The 17,391-nt window shown below is 35.5% G+C and overlaps 1 protein-coding gene across 7 annotated transcripts in view; it reads left to right on the top strand.

The window, feature by feature from the left end:
* AGTPBP1 (ATP/GTP binding carboxypeptidase 1) overlaps nucleotides 1-17,391 on the top strand; it is a 171,151-nt gene that overhangs the window by 37,928 nt on the left and 115,832 nt on the right. For 6 of the 7 annotated variants that reach the window (XR_016393530.1, XR_002642679.3, XM_089913055.1 and 3 more), the window contains exons 3-4: nucleotides 5,980-6,104; nucleotides 13,484-13,578. Coding sequence is in view for 5 of the 7 variants with exons in the window: in XM_089913055.1 (XP_089769181.1) it covers nucleotides 5,980-6,104; nucleotides 13,484-13,578 (220 nt within the window). In the remaining 2 variants the exon portion in view is untranslated. The remainder of the gene's footprint in view (nucleotides 1-5,979; nucleotides 6,105-13,483; nucleotides 13,579-17,391) is intronic. The other variant, XM_022558847.3, reaches the window with a different exon arrangement.

A 17,391-nucleotide genomic window follows, 5' to 3' on the forward strand; every position in this document is an offset into this window, starting at 1 on the left:
GTTGGGGGTGGCTTGGAATATTTCATTCAGTTTTTATTCTGTCAATGAGAAAAGTAAAAATAGGGAAATCAACTTGCCTACGTTCTTAATTTCCATTTGTTTGCCGTCCTTCAAAAAATTCATGCATCTATCCATCTATAATTTGTAAGAGCATGATTCTTAGAAAGAAATCACTTAGTTGCAAGTTGTTTTACTTTGATAGTGGTGTAATTTAATTTAAAATTCAAACTCTTACTTTGGAATGGAACAGAGCATGTGTTATGATCAGTGTGTTTTGTATGTTTTTGAATATTTTTAATAGTAGATGTTTTATTAGCTACTGAAAAATGCTAACAGATGACCTTTAAGAGAAAAATAACTGGAGAAAACTAAACAAAAAAACCCACTCAATTATTAAATTTCAGAATCCTGGTTTCCATAATGCAAATTTTTCTTAAATCTAGGTTACAGTATTGTGTTTAAAGATGTATTTGCTCTCTAGTATGCAGACTGTGGTGTCTTAATACCATTTCTTACCAAAAAGAACCAGGGCTTTTTGGAGAAAGGGTCGATTCCAGATCAGAGCACAAAATGTGCAAGATAAGTTGAGAACAACAGTTCTCAAACTTTTTGTCTAAGAACCCCCTTGTGCTCTTAAATTAATGACTCGTAAAAGCTTTTGTTGAATGTGCGTTATTTTTAGTCTATTGATATTTACCATATTATAAATTAAAACTGAGAAATTAAAAAAATTGTATTACTTCATTTAAAAATAACAGTAATAAACCCATTGCATAATAACATAGTAATATTTTATGTTAAAATAACTAAATTATCAAAAATATTTAGAAGGTGGCATGATTTATTAAATTTTTGCAAATCTCTTTAATGTCTGGTTTAATGGAAGACAGCTAGATTCTCTTATCTGCTTCTGAGTTCAAACTGTCATACATACATCAGTATACATATTGTTTATAGTACACACATATGTTATACGTATGTACATATATGTTTTAATGAGTATTCATGTTGTTAAAGTATATGGCTACAATATGGGCTCACATAGGTATATATTTAGAAAAGGAAGGAATAGTTGAATAAAAGGCCTTTTCAGATAATCGTGGCTAATTGTCCTTTGATTTATGATGGAGGAAAATAAAGTTGTGTGTTCAGTATTTGGAGAGAAACAGTAAAAATGTGATTAAAGCAAGAGTAATAATTATAGGTGAGGAATGAACATTTCTGAATGATAACAATGTACTTTAGAAATAAAGCCATATTGTTTGAAATTCAAATTGAAGTGAATGTTCTTTGATATTACACTAAAACTTGATAAGTGGTAGTTCCTTAAAGGTTAGTTGCACTGTGGAATCAGAAACCACATATGTGAACTTTTAATTTTCTTTTACATTAAAATCCATTGGTCTCTTTTGCATATTGACTGGTTCTTTTTCCCATGTCTGAATTTGTAACATCACACATTGGTCAGTATTTGGAACATATTGATTCAGTGAGTTATGCAGACCTTCTAAATATTGACAATGTTTATTACACAGTTCGAAAAAATTACATTTACTAATATCACCAGTGATTTTATCAGAAAATTCTTTAAGAAGGGGGAAGCTGTCAAGGTCATGATGGTAGATCTTTGTTTTCCAAGATTCTAATTTTTGCTTGAAAGTTCACATTTAATCATTGGTAACAAATCTATCAGTTGTTTCCTTGAAATGATAGACTCACTTTGTTTATTGCCAAGAAAATGTATTCCAGAATACCCCAGTGCAAATAATCATTGTCAGTTGTTTTTTTAAAGTAAAAATGATGTTCTATGGAAAAAGTAACTAGTTCAGCTTGCAGTTTAAACAACCACACAAGTGTTTTCCCTCAACCATCCTATTTCATTGTGCAGCTGAAATGTCTTATGTGCACACAGAATATTAAAAAATGTATACTCATAGGTGAAACTGGCATTTTTGTTTTTAACTGTGAGCGCATGTTGGTGAAGAACATGGTGACTGCTAGTTATCACACAGTGACTACAATTTGGTGTCACTGTCTTGATTGTATCATGTGCCAGCACTTTATCCACCATTGCCTTCAGATCAACAATGTAAATGTCAACACTGTGTCAAAGGTAAATAGTGTCTTAGTATTTTTATGAAAATAGTTTTTGACCTCACAGATTTTCTGAAAGAGCCTCAAGTACTCAGTTTTGTAGAGCATATACTGAGAACTGCTGGCCTAATAACAGTCTTGTTATATCAAAATCCAGGAAGCTATCAAAGACTAGGATCGTAACAAAAGGACTTGGGAGCCCACACGAAGAGGCTCCCATTGATCAAAGGTGGGGCAATTTGAGCATTAGCAACTACAGTGGATAAAATGTATCATATGCGTTTAAATCTGAGTACATATTGATACATGAAATCAAAATACTTCATTGATTACTTGGGGAGGACTTTTGGAAATGAACTCATTCTTCTGAAAACTGGTAAATAAAGATAAATTAAAAATCCAGCATTTATTTTGCTTTTATTTATGAATTATACCTCTGGATAATTAAATAAGGGATTTTTCTTTTTATGGAATTGTCCTAGGTAAGAAGTAGAAGGAATGGAAATGGTAGAGTATCAGTGCTTTTCAACCCCTACTAAAGTAATGGATCTAGGCAGTGGTAACCAGTGACTGCTCATATTACAAAAGTAAGATAACCAGACCCTGTTTGCTTCCTTATGGAAGATTACAGTACCACTTACAAAGAATTCATGTCACCAAATCAGGCCTTGATCAGATTAGGCCTTTAAATTCGACTACCAGTTTACAGAAAATAAAGAAAGACAAACATATTAATGATACCATTGTTGGGGAGGGGAAAATATATGTACACACACACACACACACACACAAGAATATATTGTATTGAATTTGTATATTTTAAAACTTTATGTTAATATCATACTGTATATATTTTGTTGTTTTTTCATTTAGAGATTTATACATAGTGATATATATTTTCATTTCCATATAATGCTGGCTATTTGCAAAATTGGGAAATATTGTATTATTTTATTTTAGTTACATTCTTAAATAGTATGCTCAATATGTTTTTTTCATCCTTCAGATACCTTTTCAGATGAAGTACCTCCAAATTTAAAGCATTGAGTTTAGTTGTTAATCTAAAAAAAGTATAAATATACTGTTTTCCATATGCTTCTTCATTTTTTTGTTCATTCTGAATATAGCTGGGTATTGCCTATTCTGTGCTAGCCACTGTTCAAAATACTACGTATATAGAATAAGACACGCAAGGTCTTTACCTTTGTGAAGCTTACATCATTGGACACATTTTAATATTGGAAGCTGAGGGGCTGGTGGAGAAGTGGGGACATCTTCAGGTTGTAACCTGAAATGAGAAGGAGCCAGCCATATGAAGAACTGGCAGAAATTATCCTCTAGGTTGAGAGGACAGCAAATATAAAGATCTTGAGATTGGGAAGAAACTTGCTATATTCAAGGAACTGGTAGAAGGCCAGTGTGTTTGGATCCCAGTATGAGGGCAGCAAGAATGAAAGCAGATTATTTAGGACGCTGTAATTGCCAAGTGAGAAATGATGATTGCTTGGACTTGGGTAGTAATAATGATAAGAGATAGAGAGAAGTGGATGGTTTTGAGGTGTTTTAGAGATGGAGCTAATATTGAGCTGGGCATGGGAAAGAGAGTCTAGATTTTTGTCTTGAGCAACGGATGTTTCATGTGAGTTTGGGAAAGTTAAGATTTGGAAGAGGAGCAGGTTGAGGCTGGAGTTGAACGTAGGAGCCAGGCAGCATATCAGTTTTAATCTAACCCCCAGCTGTGGGGTTAGATGAGATTGCTTGGGGTAGTAGAATGGAGAGAGTGAAGGGAAGAGGGCTGGGGATAGAGCTGTAGGGGGTCCTCAGCATCTAGAGGTTTGTTGGAGGAGGAGCCAGTAGAGTCGATCTAAAAGAAGTGGCGATAGGAAGAAAATCAGGAGAATATGGAGCCATTGAAGCCCAAGGGAGAAAGTGAAGAAAGAAGGAGCTGATTGGGATAGGGCTGAGATTCTGAATCTGACAAGGAAAGAAGTGACCACAGGAGGTTTTGGGGAGACCTCAGAGTGCAGATGCCAAACTAGTAGTTTGAAAAAGTGAACAACATGTGAGGAAACGGAGAGGTCAAGTACAGACATTTCCTTCAAGGAGTAGCAGAGAAATGGGGTGGTAACTAATGGGATCTCCTGGATCATATTGTGTGCCAATGGGTATGATCCAGTTGGAAGGGAGAGCTAAATGATGAATCAGAGAAAGATTACTTGAAGGAACAAATACATTGGGAATGCAAGAAGGGCTGGGGTTAGGCATGCCAGTGGAGGGATTGTTCTTTGAGTCTCAACATACCGGCCAAAGAGAGCCTTTTAAAAGCAAGTCAGGGCTTCCCCGGTGGTGCAGTGGTTGAGAATCCATCTGCCAGCGTAGGGGACATGGGTTCAAGCCCTGGTCCGGGAAGATCCCACATGCCGTGGAGCACCTAAGCCCATGTGCCACAACTACTGAGCCTGTGCTCTAGAGCCCGTGAGCCACAACTACTGAAGCCCTCGTGCCTAGAGCCCATGCTCTGCAACAAGAGAAGCCACCACAACGAGAAGCCCGCGCACCGCAACAAAGAGTGGCCCCTGCTCGCTGCAACTAGAGGAAAGCCCGTGTGCAGCAACGAAGACCCAATGCAGCCAAAAATAAAATAAATAAATCAAGTCAGATCACATCACTCTTCTCAAAAACTTCCTGTCTCACCTAGTTGCAAAAAGTCAACGTTTTTACAGTGGCCTATAAGGCTCTAAATGATTGTGCTCTCTTCTACCCCACCCTCAACTTTGACCTCATCTTTTACCGTTATTCTCCTTTAAGTCTGCTGCGGCCATCTCACTCTTTTTTTTTTTTTGCGGTATGCGGGCCTCTCACTGTTGTGGCCTCTCCCGTTGCGGAGCACAGGCTCTGGACGCGCAGGCTCAGCGGCCATGGCTCACGGGCCCAGCCGCTCCGCGGCATGTGGGATCTTCCTGGACCGGGGCACGAACCCATGTCCCCTGCATTAGCAGGCGGACTCTCAACCACTGCGCCACCAGGGAAGCCCCCATCTCACTCTTAATTGAATACAGCAGATATGGTCCTGCCTTGATGTTTTGATGAATGTGACTTTGTCTTCTGGTCAGCTCTTTCTGTAGGTATCTGCACCGTTTACTCTCTTACTCCTTGCAGGCCTTTCCCTAAATGGTACCCTCTCAAAGTTTTCCCTGACCACCCTGTCTAAAATTGCAACCTTCCGCACCCTTGCATCTTTTATTCCTACAACCCGCTTTTCTCCATAGTGCTTCCTACCTTCTTCGTACTATATAATTATTTATGTATTTAATTTGTCCCATTAGAATGTTCACTCTGAGGGGCAGGAATTTTTGTTCATTTTGTTTACTGTTGGCAGTACCTAGAATAGCACCAAATGTGCAAATGTATAATGAATGGGAATAAAGAAGAAAGAATGTGGGTAGAGAATCAGAGAGATTTAAGAAACTGTTTGTGGGAAATGAATGTATTCTTTTTTGATTTTATAATAGTTATGAAGCAGGGTACTAGCTGAGAATGGAGTGGGTTAGAAGGGATGGTTAGAGTTTTGAGGAAAGCATAGGATGTGTAAAAAGTCTGCTTGGAGAGTGGAAAGGTGAATTGTCAGAATGTGATAAAAGATTGCTGGATAGGGTTGAGTGCCCTTTTGTGGTTTCCTGAAATAGAATGTTTCTCATGTAAATCAACAGAACATAGCAATGTTAAGCTCTAACACAGAGTAAGGAAATGTGACATGTGTAAATGCTTAAAGTTTTTAGAAGGGTAGAATTTTGTTTTGATTTGTTTTTAACACTGATCTTTATAGTATTTTATTTGCAATTGATGTAGAATGTGCCCTAATTTAAAGTAACATTCTGTTTTTAGCCTTACCAATAACTCTCGGATTGTGGGACTCCTGGCTCAGCTGGAGAAGATCAATACTGAATCTACAGAATCAGATACTGCCAGATATGTTACATCAAAAATTCTTCATCTGGCTCAGAGTCAAGGTAAACTTTAATCTCTTGTTTTTGGAATGCTTTCTTAATTCTTTAAAAGTAGATGCTAAGAATGTTCAGACTTTTGATAAATACATGGTTATGTAAAAATTGAACTTTCTCCCATAGACTCAAGAAGTAGGAAAGTGAATAACTGTGGAAGAAATTGATCTTCAAAGCATTGTTTCTAAAAAATGATTATGAGTTTACTTATGTATGAATGCCCCCCTTTCCCCAATTTTCAGACAACACCTAATTCCAGTACTACTTTTTCTAGAATGTTGACAAAAAGATGGCAGGTATTTTGTTGGTTATTAGTGTTGTTCCCCATTTTGAAATGCAAGCCCTGTCATTCAGTGATTGGGTGACCTTAGGGAAGTTTTGAATCTCTAGGACTTAGCTGCACCATCTCTGAAATAGAGATAAGAGATATCATGTAATTATCATGTAATTTACATGAGAAGCATGTAAAAATAATGTTAAAAATGTTCAGTAAATGATGTCTGTAATTAGGCATAATTTATCTGTTTTATGAAGCTAGTACTACTTAGTTGGTATCAAAACCTTGACAGAGTACAAGAGAAGAAAAGTATTAACTTTGCACTTAGGAACCTAAATTTGAAAAATCCCAAATAAAACATTAATGAATTAAGTCCAATTATAATATCAAGAAATATATCAGTATAGCATTATTTGGACAGGTTGAATAAAACCCACGTGATTACCTCAATAGGAGCTAAAAAAGAAATTTAAGATTCCAAAATCTGTGCTTGATTAAAAAAAACCTTGATTTTTCTTTTTCTAAATAAGGGTAAACCAGTAGCTACTTTTATATTTAACAGTGATGCATTGAAGGCATTCTGTTAAAATTAAGATCCAGACAATTCACAATTATTTTAATTTATTTAGTTTTTTATTATTTCATTATTCTGGAGGTGTAGGTCATTGAGATATTGTGCTTATCAACTAAGGTAAATGTATGAGGATGGTCACTGTATTAGTGCAAAGATAGATAGATGTACCAAGTATATTCACTGTATTCGCATACGAAATAACTCCTTAAAACAAAACAAAACACCCCAACAAAAACAAAGAAAACAAATTCTCCAAACCTATAGATACTACTTGCGTATAATTGCTCTCACCACTGTAGACTCTTCCCATCATAGTCTAGAAGTCCCGACTCCAACATCACTACTGAAAATGCCCCTAGTCATACCACTACCAGAGATTGTCCTTTTCCCCACCCTGCCACCCACAAATGGGAGAGCCAGCCCCTGAATACTGCCCCCTGGGGTTGTATAATACAATGACTCTGTTTATAGTTAACACAGTGTAAATTACTAGTGAAAGATTGTCCCATCATTATTTATAGCATAATCCAGTTGTCTATCCATTTGAGAGAGAAAGATTAGGAATTTACAGCTCAAAGAAGAAGAAATGCAAATATCTAGTAAACATATGAAAAGGTTCTTTACTTTCATAAAAGTCAGGAATTACTAATGAAAGCAACTAAGATATTTCTCACTACTTAGATTGGCAGAAATTAGAGAATGACAATATCCAGTGCCGTTGAAGGCATGGAAAATAGGGTATTCTCATACACTGTAGGTGGTGCAATAATTATTATAAACTTTGGAGGAAAGAATCTGGCAATGTTTATTAAAATTTAAAGTGCACCTGCTATTTTACTTAACACTTTCACTCTCAGAAATCTGAGTGAAATAAAAATCTTATATAAAAGAATATTTGGAGGTGTTTATTTCAGTGTTTGTAAAGTCAAAGATCAAGAAACAACCTTAAATATCCAACTATGGAGAATGGTTGAATTAATTTTGATGTAGCCAAACTCTGGGACATTATAACTACATTATACAACTATTATCAATAATAAATTATTTATAATATATGCTGTGGTTCATATGTGGAACTACAGGCGTACCTCAGAGATATTGTAGGTTCGATTTCAGACTACTGCAATAAAGCAAATATTGCAATAGGGTGAGTCACATGAAGTTTTTGGTTTCCCAGTGGATATTAAAGTTACGTTTACATTGTACTGTAATCTATTAAGTGTGCAATAGCATATGTCTAAAAAAATGTACATACCTTAATTTAAAAATACTTTATTGCTTAAAATGTAAGCCCTCAGTGAGTCATAATCTTTTTGCTGTTGGAGTGTCTTGCCTCAATATTTAAGGTGGCTGACTGATTGAGGTGGTGTTTGCTGAAGGCTGGGGTGGCTGTAGCAATTTCTTAAAATAAGACAGTGAAGTTTGCCACACATACTCTTTCATGAATGATTTCTCTATAGCATGTGGTGCTGTTTGATAGCATTTTACCCACAGTAGAACTTCTTTTAAAACTGGAATTAATCCTCTCAAACCCTACTGCTGCTTTATCAACTGAGTTTTTGTAGTGTTCTAAATCCTTTGTTGTCACTTCAGCAATCTTCACAAGGAGTAGATTCCATCTCAAGACCACTTCCTTTGCTTATCCATAAGAAGCAGCTCCTCATCTGTTAATATTTTATCATGAGATTACAGGAATTCAGTCATATCATCAGGATCCACTTCTAATTCTAGTTCTCTTGCTGTTTCCACCACATCTGCAGTTATTTCCTCCTCTGAAGTCTTGAATCCCTCAAAGTCATCCATGAGGGTTGGAATCAACTTCTTTGAGACTTCTGTTTATGTTGATGTTTTGACCTCTTCCCATGAATCACAGATGTTCTTAATGGCATCTAGAATGGCGAATCCTTTACAGGTTTTTAACTGACTTTGCTCAGATCCATCAGAGGAATCACTGCCTATGACAGCTATAGCCTTATGAAATGTATTTCTTAAATAAGGAGACTTGAAAGGCAAAATTACTCCTTGACCCATGGATTGCAGAGTGGATGTTGTGTTAGCAGGCATGAGAACAACACTAATCTTGTATATCTTCATCAGAGCTCTTCATCAGAGTGACAAGGTGCATTGTTAGTGAACAGTCCCATTTTGAAAGAAATTTTTTTTTTTCTGAGCAGTAGGTCCCAACAGTGGGCTTTAAAATATTCAGTAAACCATGTTGCAGACAGATGCGCTGTCATCCAGGCTTCATTGTTCCATTGACACAATACAGGCAGAGTAGATTAAGCATAATTCTTAAGGGCCCTAGAATTTTTGGAATTGTAAATGAGCATTGGCTTCAACTTCAAGTCACGAGATGCATTAGTCCCTAATGATAGAAGCTTTGAAGCCAGATATGACTTCTCCCTAGCTATGAAAGTCCTGGATGGCATCTCTTCCGATATAAGGCTATTTTGTCTACATTGAAAATCTGCTGTTTCGTGTAACCAACTCACTGCAGCTTCTACATCAGCACTTGCTGCTCTACTTTTCACTTTTATGTTACAGAGATGGCTTCTTTCATTGAGCCTCATGAATCAACCTCTGTTAGCTTTAAACATTTCCTCTGCAGAAAAAGGTATTCCATGCAAATGGAAATCAAAAGAAAGCCAGAGTAGCAATATTTCTATCAGACAATAAAGACCATTACAAGAGACAAAGAAGGACTTAACATGATAATTAAGGGATCAATTCAATTGTAAATAAATTTACACCCAATATAGGAGCACTTAAATACATACAGCAAGTATTAACAGGCATAAAGGGAGAAATGGACAGTAACACAATAATAGTAGGGGGCTTTAACACTCCAGTTACATCAAGGGACATATCATCCAGACAGAAAATCAATATGGAAACACTGGCCTTAAATGACACATTTAACCAAATGGACTTGATAGATATATATAGAACATTCCATCTGAAAGCAGCAAAATACACATTCTTTTCAAGTGCACATGGAACATTCTCCAAGATAGTTCACATTCTAGACCACAAAATAAGCCCCGGTAAATTTAAGAAAATTGAAATCATATCAAGTATCTTTTATAACCACAATGTTATGAGTCTAGAAATCAACTACAAGGGAAAAAAACCTGCGAAAACCACAAAGATGTAGAGTTTAAACAGTACGTTACTAAACAAGAAATGGATCACTGAAGAAATCAAAGAGGAAATCATAAAATACCTGGAGACAAATGAAATGAAAATAATGGTCTGAAATCTGTAGGATGCAGTAAAAGCAGTTCTCAGAGGGAAGTTTATAGTGATACAAGCTTAGCCCAGGAAACAAAAATCTCAAATAACCTAACCTTACACCTAAAGAAACTAGAAAAAGAAAGAACAAACAAAACCCAAAATTAGTAGAAGGTAAGAAATCATAAAGATCAGAGCATAAATAAATGAAATGACTTAAAAAAATTAGAAAGAATGAGTGAAAATAAGAGCTGGTTCTTTGAAAAGATAAACAGAATTGATAAGCCTATAACCAGATACATCAAAAAAAAAAAAAAGAGAATGCTCAAATTGATAAAATCAGAAATGAAAAAGAAATTACAACTGAAACCACAGAAATACAAAAGCTCATAAGAGACTACTATGAACAACTATATGCCAATAAAATGGACAACCTAGGAAAAATGGGCAAATTCTTAGAAATGTACAGTCTCCCAAGATTGAACCAGGAAGAAACAGAAAATATGAACAGACCAATTACCAGTGATGAAACTGAATCAGTAATTAAAACACTCCCAACAAACTAAAGTCCTGGACCAGATGGCTTCACAGGTGAATTCTGCCAAATATTTAGAGAAGAGTTAATACCTATCTTTGTGAAACTACTCCAAAAAATTGCAGAGGAAGGCATGCTTCTGAACTCATTCTACAAGGTCAGCATTACCCTGATTGCAAAACCAGACAAAGATATCACAAAAAAAGAAAATTTTTTTTCGCCCATCTCACTGAAGAACATAGATGCAAAAATCCTCACCAAAATATTAGCAAATTGAATCCAGCAATACATTAAGAGGATCATACACCATAATCAAGTGGGATTTATCTCAGGAATGCAAGGATGCTTCAATATCCACAAATCAAACAGTGTGATACACCACGTTAACAAATTGAAGAATAAAAGCCATATAATCTCAATAGATGCAGAAAAGCTTTTGACAAATTTCAACATCTACTTATGGTAAAAACTCTCCAGAAAGTGGGCATAGAGGGAACATACCTCAACATAATAAAGGCCATATGTGATAAGCCCACAGTTAACATCATACTTAGTGATGAAAAGCTGAAAGTATTTTCTCTAAAATCAGGAACAAGACATGGATGCCTACTCTCACCACTTTTACTTAACATAGTTTTGGAAGTCCTAGCCACAGCAATCAGAGAAGAAAAAGAAATAAAAGGAATCCATATTGGAAAGGAAGAAGTAAAATAGTCACTGTTTGCAGATGACATGATACTATACATAGAAAACCCTAAAGATGCTACCAGAAACTACTAGAGTTCCTCAATGAATTTGGTAAAGTTGCAGGATACAAAATTAATATACAGAAATCTGCTGAATTTCTGTACACTAACAACAGAATATCAGAAACAGAAATTATGGAAACCATCCCATTTATCATCACATCAAAAAGAGTAAAACACCTGGGAATAAACCTACCTAAGAAGGCAAAAGACCTGTACTCTGAAAACTATAAGACACTGATGAAAGAAATTGAAGATGACAAAAATAGATGGAAAGACATACCATGTTCATGGATTGGATGAATCAGTATTGTTACAATAGCCATACTACCCAAGGCAATGTACAGATTCAGTGCAATCCCTATCAAAATACGAATGGCATGTTTCACAGAACTAAAACAAATAATTTCAAAATTTGTATGGAAACACAAAAGACCCCAAATTGCCATAACAATCTTGAGAAAGAAGAACAGAGCTGGAGGAATCACACACCCAGATTTCAGACTATACTACAAAGAAACAGTAGTCAAAACAATATGGTATTGGCACAAAAAACAGACACATAGATCAATGGAACAAGATAGAGAGCCCAGAAATAAACCCAGGTACTTAATCTATGACAAAGGAGGCAAAAATATACGATGGAGAAAAGACAGCCTCTTCAGTAAGTGGTGCTGGGTAAACTGGACAGCTGCATGTGAAAGAATGAAATTAAAACATTCTTTAATGCCATATACAAAAATAAACTCAAATTGGATTAAAGATCTAAATGTAAGATTGGATACTATAAAACTCTTAGAGGAAAACATAGGCAGAACACTCTGACATAAATCGCAGCAATAATTTTTTGGATTCATGTCCTAAAGTAAATAAAAGCAAAAATAAATAAATAAATGGGACCTAATTCAATTTAAAAGCAAAGGACACCATTGACAAAACAAAAAGACAACCTTTTTTTTTTCTATTTATTGTGATGAAAAGGATCATCTAGTTTCCATTTCTACTGAATGGGAGAAAATATTTGCAAATGATTCGACTGACAAGGGATTAATATGTAATATATATAAACAGCTAATACAACTTCACATCAAAAAAAAAAAATAGACAACCTAAGTAAAAAATGGGAAGAAGAAATGAATAGCCATTTTTCCAAAGAGAAAATGGAGGTGGCCAACAGGCATATGAAAATATGCTCAATATTGCTAATCATCAGTGAAATGTAGCTCAAAACCACAATGAGCTATCACCTCACACCTGTCAAAATGGCTATTATCAAATAGAACACAAATAACAAATGTTGGTGAGCATGTGGAGAAAAAACCCTTGTACACTGTCGTTGGAAATGTAAATTGGCACAACCACTGTGGAAAACAGTATGGAGCTTTCTCAAAAAACTAAAAATAGAACTACCATATGACCCAGCAATTCCACTCCTGGGTATATATCCAAAAAGCCACAAAAACACTAATTTGAAAAGATATATGCACCCCAGTGTTCATATCAGCATTATTTACAATTGCCAAGATATGGAAGCAACTTAAGTGTCCATCAACAGATGAATGGATGAAGACGATGTGATATACAGACACAAACACACAGAAACACACAATGGAATACTACTCAGCCATAAAAAAAGAGCAAATTTTGCTGTTTGCAGCAACATGGATGGACTTGGTGGGCATTATACTAAGTGAAATAAGTCAGACAAAGAAAAATACTGTATGATATCACTTAAATGTGGAATCTAAAATATATAACAAACTAGTGAATATAGCAAAGAAGCAGATTCACAGATATAGAGAACAAACTAGTGTTACCAGTAGGGAGGGAGGGAGGGAGGGACAATATAGTGGTGAGGAGTGAGAGGTACAAAGTATTTGTTGTAAGATAGGCCATAAGGATATGTTGTATGCCACAGGGAATATTATCTAATATAATATAATTATAACTAATATAATATCTAATATTAGTAAATGTTAACTGTGTGATAAAACTATATGTAATTTTTTTTCTTTCATGTTTTAGAAGAAAACTTTTTTTCCTACTTTTCAGAAAAAACAAGGAGAGAAATGACAGCCAAAGGTTCTACAGGAATGGAAGTTCTGCTGTCAACATTAGAGGTAAGTCACTGACATGCTTTAATTATGTAGCTGTTAATAGCAACCAATACTGAGAGAAAAAAAATTACAAAGTACAAAATTTTTATCCTAGAGGTAGAGCCAATGAATGGAAGTTTGTTTTCTTTTTTAAATTATTTGGAATGGGGATATAAACATTCTAACATATACTAGATAAACCTCTAAGTGTATTTCCCTAGGATTATAATGATAACCATATTTTAAATCTTAATATGCCATTCTAATTGGTAATAGAAAATAAAGCATTAGTTGGAAATAAATCTTTAGCTTAAAATAAATGATTGAGGGACTTCCCTGGTGGTCCAGTGGTTAAGACTCTGTGCTTCCACTGCAGGGGGCATGGGTTTGATCCCTGGTCCGGGAACCAAGATCCTGCATAATGTGTGGCGTGGCCAAAAAAAAAAAAAAAAGATTGAAATTGGAAATTCTCATTTGTTCTGTTAGTTATTCATTTATGATTAAGTTCACTTCATACATTGGTTGAATAACTATATTATATTGATATTAATTAAGTTTCAATGCTAGTATAACAGTTTGGGGCGGATCAGCAAGACATAGTCAGAATCAAGATTTTATATTTTATTCAGTGCAATGTTAAAAATAAGGAGTGAGTGAGTACATTGTATACCTTAGACTTAAACAATGTTATATGTCAGACTATATCTTAGTAGAACTGGAAAAAAAATGATCAGGGAGTGAGTTCATGTGTGTGTGTTTTTTTTTTTGACTGTGCCGCATGGCTTGTGGGATCTTAGTTCCCTGACCAGGGATGGAATCTGTGCCCTCAGCAGTGGAAGTGTGAAATCCTAACCACTGGACTGCCAGGGAATGCTCTGTTTTTTTTTTCCTTTAATTGAAGTATAGTATTGATTTACAATATTATATTTTTTATAGTTTCAGGTGTACGGCATAGTAATTCAGTATTTTTACAGTTTATACTCCATTAAACGTTATTACAAGATAATGGCTATAAATTCTCTGTGCTATACAATATATTCTTGTTGCCTATTTGTTTTATACTTAGTAGTTTGTAACTCAATTCTGTACCCCTAATGTGCCCCTCCACCATCTTCTCTCCCCACTGGTAACCACTAGTTTGTTTTCTGTATCTGTGAGAATGTTCCAGTTTTGCTTTATACATTCATTTGTATTGTTTTTTAGAGTTCACATATAAGTGATAGCATACAATATTTGTCTTTCTCTGTCTGACTTGTTTCACTAAGCATAAAATTCTCTAGGTCCATCCACATTACTACAAATGGCAGAATTTCATTATTATGGCTGAGTAATACTCTATTGTATATATATATATATATATATGTGTATGTATATATATGTATATATATATAATATATATATATAATACTCTATTTTATATATATATATATATATATATATATATATATATACCACATCTTCTTTATCCATTCATCTGTTTATGGATACTTGGGTTGCTTCCATATCTTGGTTATTGTAAACAGTACTGCTATGAACATCGGGGTGCATATATCTTTTCAAATTAGTGTTTTTGTTTTTTTCTGGATATATACTCAGGATTGGAATTGCTGGGTCATTCTGTAGTTCTATTTTTAGTTTTGAGAAACCTCCACACTCTTTTCCACAGTGGCTGTACCAATATACATTCCCACCAACAAACAGTGTACATGGGTTTTTTTCTCCACATCCCCGCCAACATTTGTTTTTTGTGTTCTTTTTGTTGATAGCCATTCTGACAGGTGTGAGGTGATATATCATTGTTGTTTTGATTTGCACTTCTATAATAATTATCCTTATTGTACATCTTGTCATGTGCCTTTTAATTTATTGAGACTTGTTTTGTGGCCTGGCATGTGATCTATCCTGGAGAAGGTTCCATGTGCACTTGAAAAGATTATGTATTCTGCTGTTTTGGGATGTAATGTCCTGTAGATACCTATTAAGTCCAACTGGCCTCTGGTGTCATTTAAGACTCCTGTTGCCTTTTTGATTTTGTGTCTGATGAGCTGTCCAGTGATGTAAGTGGGGTGTTAAAGTCTTCTACTATTATGTATTATTGTCAGTTTCTCCTATATGTCAGTCATCACGAATTATTAGAGTAATGCAAATCAAAATCACAATGAGGTATCACCTCACACTGGTCAGAATGGCCATCATCAAAAAATCTACAAACAATAAATGCTGGACAGGGTGAGGAGAAAAGGGAACCCTCTTGCACTGTTGGTGGGAATGTAAATTGATATAGCCACTATGGCGAACAGTATGGAGGTTCCTTAAAAAACTAAAAATAGAACTACCATATGACCCAGCAATCCCACTACTGGGCATATACCCAGAGAAAACCATAACTCAAAAAGACACATGCACCCCAATGCTCATTGCAGCACTATTTACAATAGCCAGGTCATGGAAGCAACCTAAATGCCCATCGACAAATGAATGGATAAAGAAGATGTGGTATATATACACAATGGAATATTACTCAGCCATAAATAGGAACGAAATTGGGTCATTTGTAGAGAAGTGGATGGACCTAGAGACTGTCATTCAGAGTGAAGTAAGTCAGAAAGAGAAAAACAAATATATGTTAACGCATATATGTGGAATCTAGAAAAATGGTACAGATGAACCTGTTTGCAAGGCAGAAATAGAGACACAGACGTAGAGAACAAATGTATGGACACCAAGGGGGGAAAGGGGGGGTGGGATGAATTGGGAGATTGGGATTGACATATATACACTAATATGTGTAAAATAGATAACTAATGAGAGCCTTCTGTATAGCACAGGGAGCTCCACTGTACAGTAGAAACTAACACAACATTGTAAAACAACTATTCCCCTCCCCCCCCAAAAAAACTATAGGGTGCAAGATAGTTTTGTACAGGGATGTATTGTACAACATGGGGAATATAGCCAATATTTTGTAATAACTAAATGGAAAGTAACCTTTTAAAATTGTATAAAATTTTTTAAAAATTAAAAATAAAAAACTGTATTCAAAAAAAAAATTATCCCGCTTCCCTGGTAAATGAGATAGCAGTGCAACTTCCATTCAGATTCCAGTGGCCTGAACTCAGTCATATGGCCCAAACGTAATTGCAAAAGAGCTGGAAAATGTGGTTTGGCTGTGTACCCAGGAAGAAGATGAACACTTAGCAATACTGCTCCTGCCGCAGTCCATTCTTTTCTTTAACAAATGTTTGTCTCTCATTCTTCCAACTCTGTCCCCAGTAAGCCAGTGGTCCAGTTAATACCCACAGTGCTAAGACGAGGGTCTCTGGTTAATGTGTGGTGCTTTTTCTGGTCTGGATTTGACTTTCTGGTTCCATTAGTCTCTGTCCTTAAGTGTTGAACTAGACAACACTTATTCCCTTTTGGAAAGGGGAAGAACAAGAGTCCCATTCCAGTCACTGATAACATTGCAATTCCGAAATTCCTCTAAATAAGCACTGTAAAATCCTTCTACTCTGGGGATGAGGCAGTTCCTTGAATAGGCCACAGTTCTGCTGTCTGTGTGGCTTTCTTCATCCAAGCATTGCTTTTAGTAAGAGAAATATAACCAAAGTACAGTATTTAAACATTTTCTCTTATTAGATTGGTTGTTCAAACTTTGGGAAATAGTTACTTTTCTGCATTGTGGGTTGGAGTGTAAATTGCTCAGTGAAGAGCAAGTTAGTAATATCTACTATCAAAATAAATGCCCATATCATTGACCCAGAAATTCTAGGAATTTATCCCATGTACAGTTGTACTTGCTTCCCTGTAAGTGTACGTACTTAGTTTTGGTTGCAATTT

Source organism: Delphinapterus leucas, chromosome 6, assembly GCF_059928025.1.
Source record: "Delphinapterus leucas isolate spDelLeu-1000000601 "Yukka" chromosome 6, BTC_Dleu_Yukka2, whole genome shotgun sequence".
In the NCBI taxonomy this organism is placed as follows: Eukaryota; Metazoa; Chordata; class Mammalia; order Artiodactyla; family Monodontidae; genus Delphinapterus; species Delphinapterus leucas.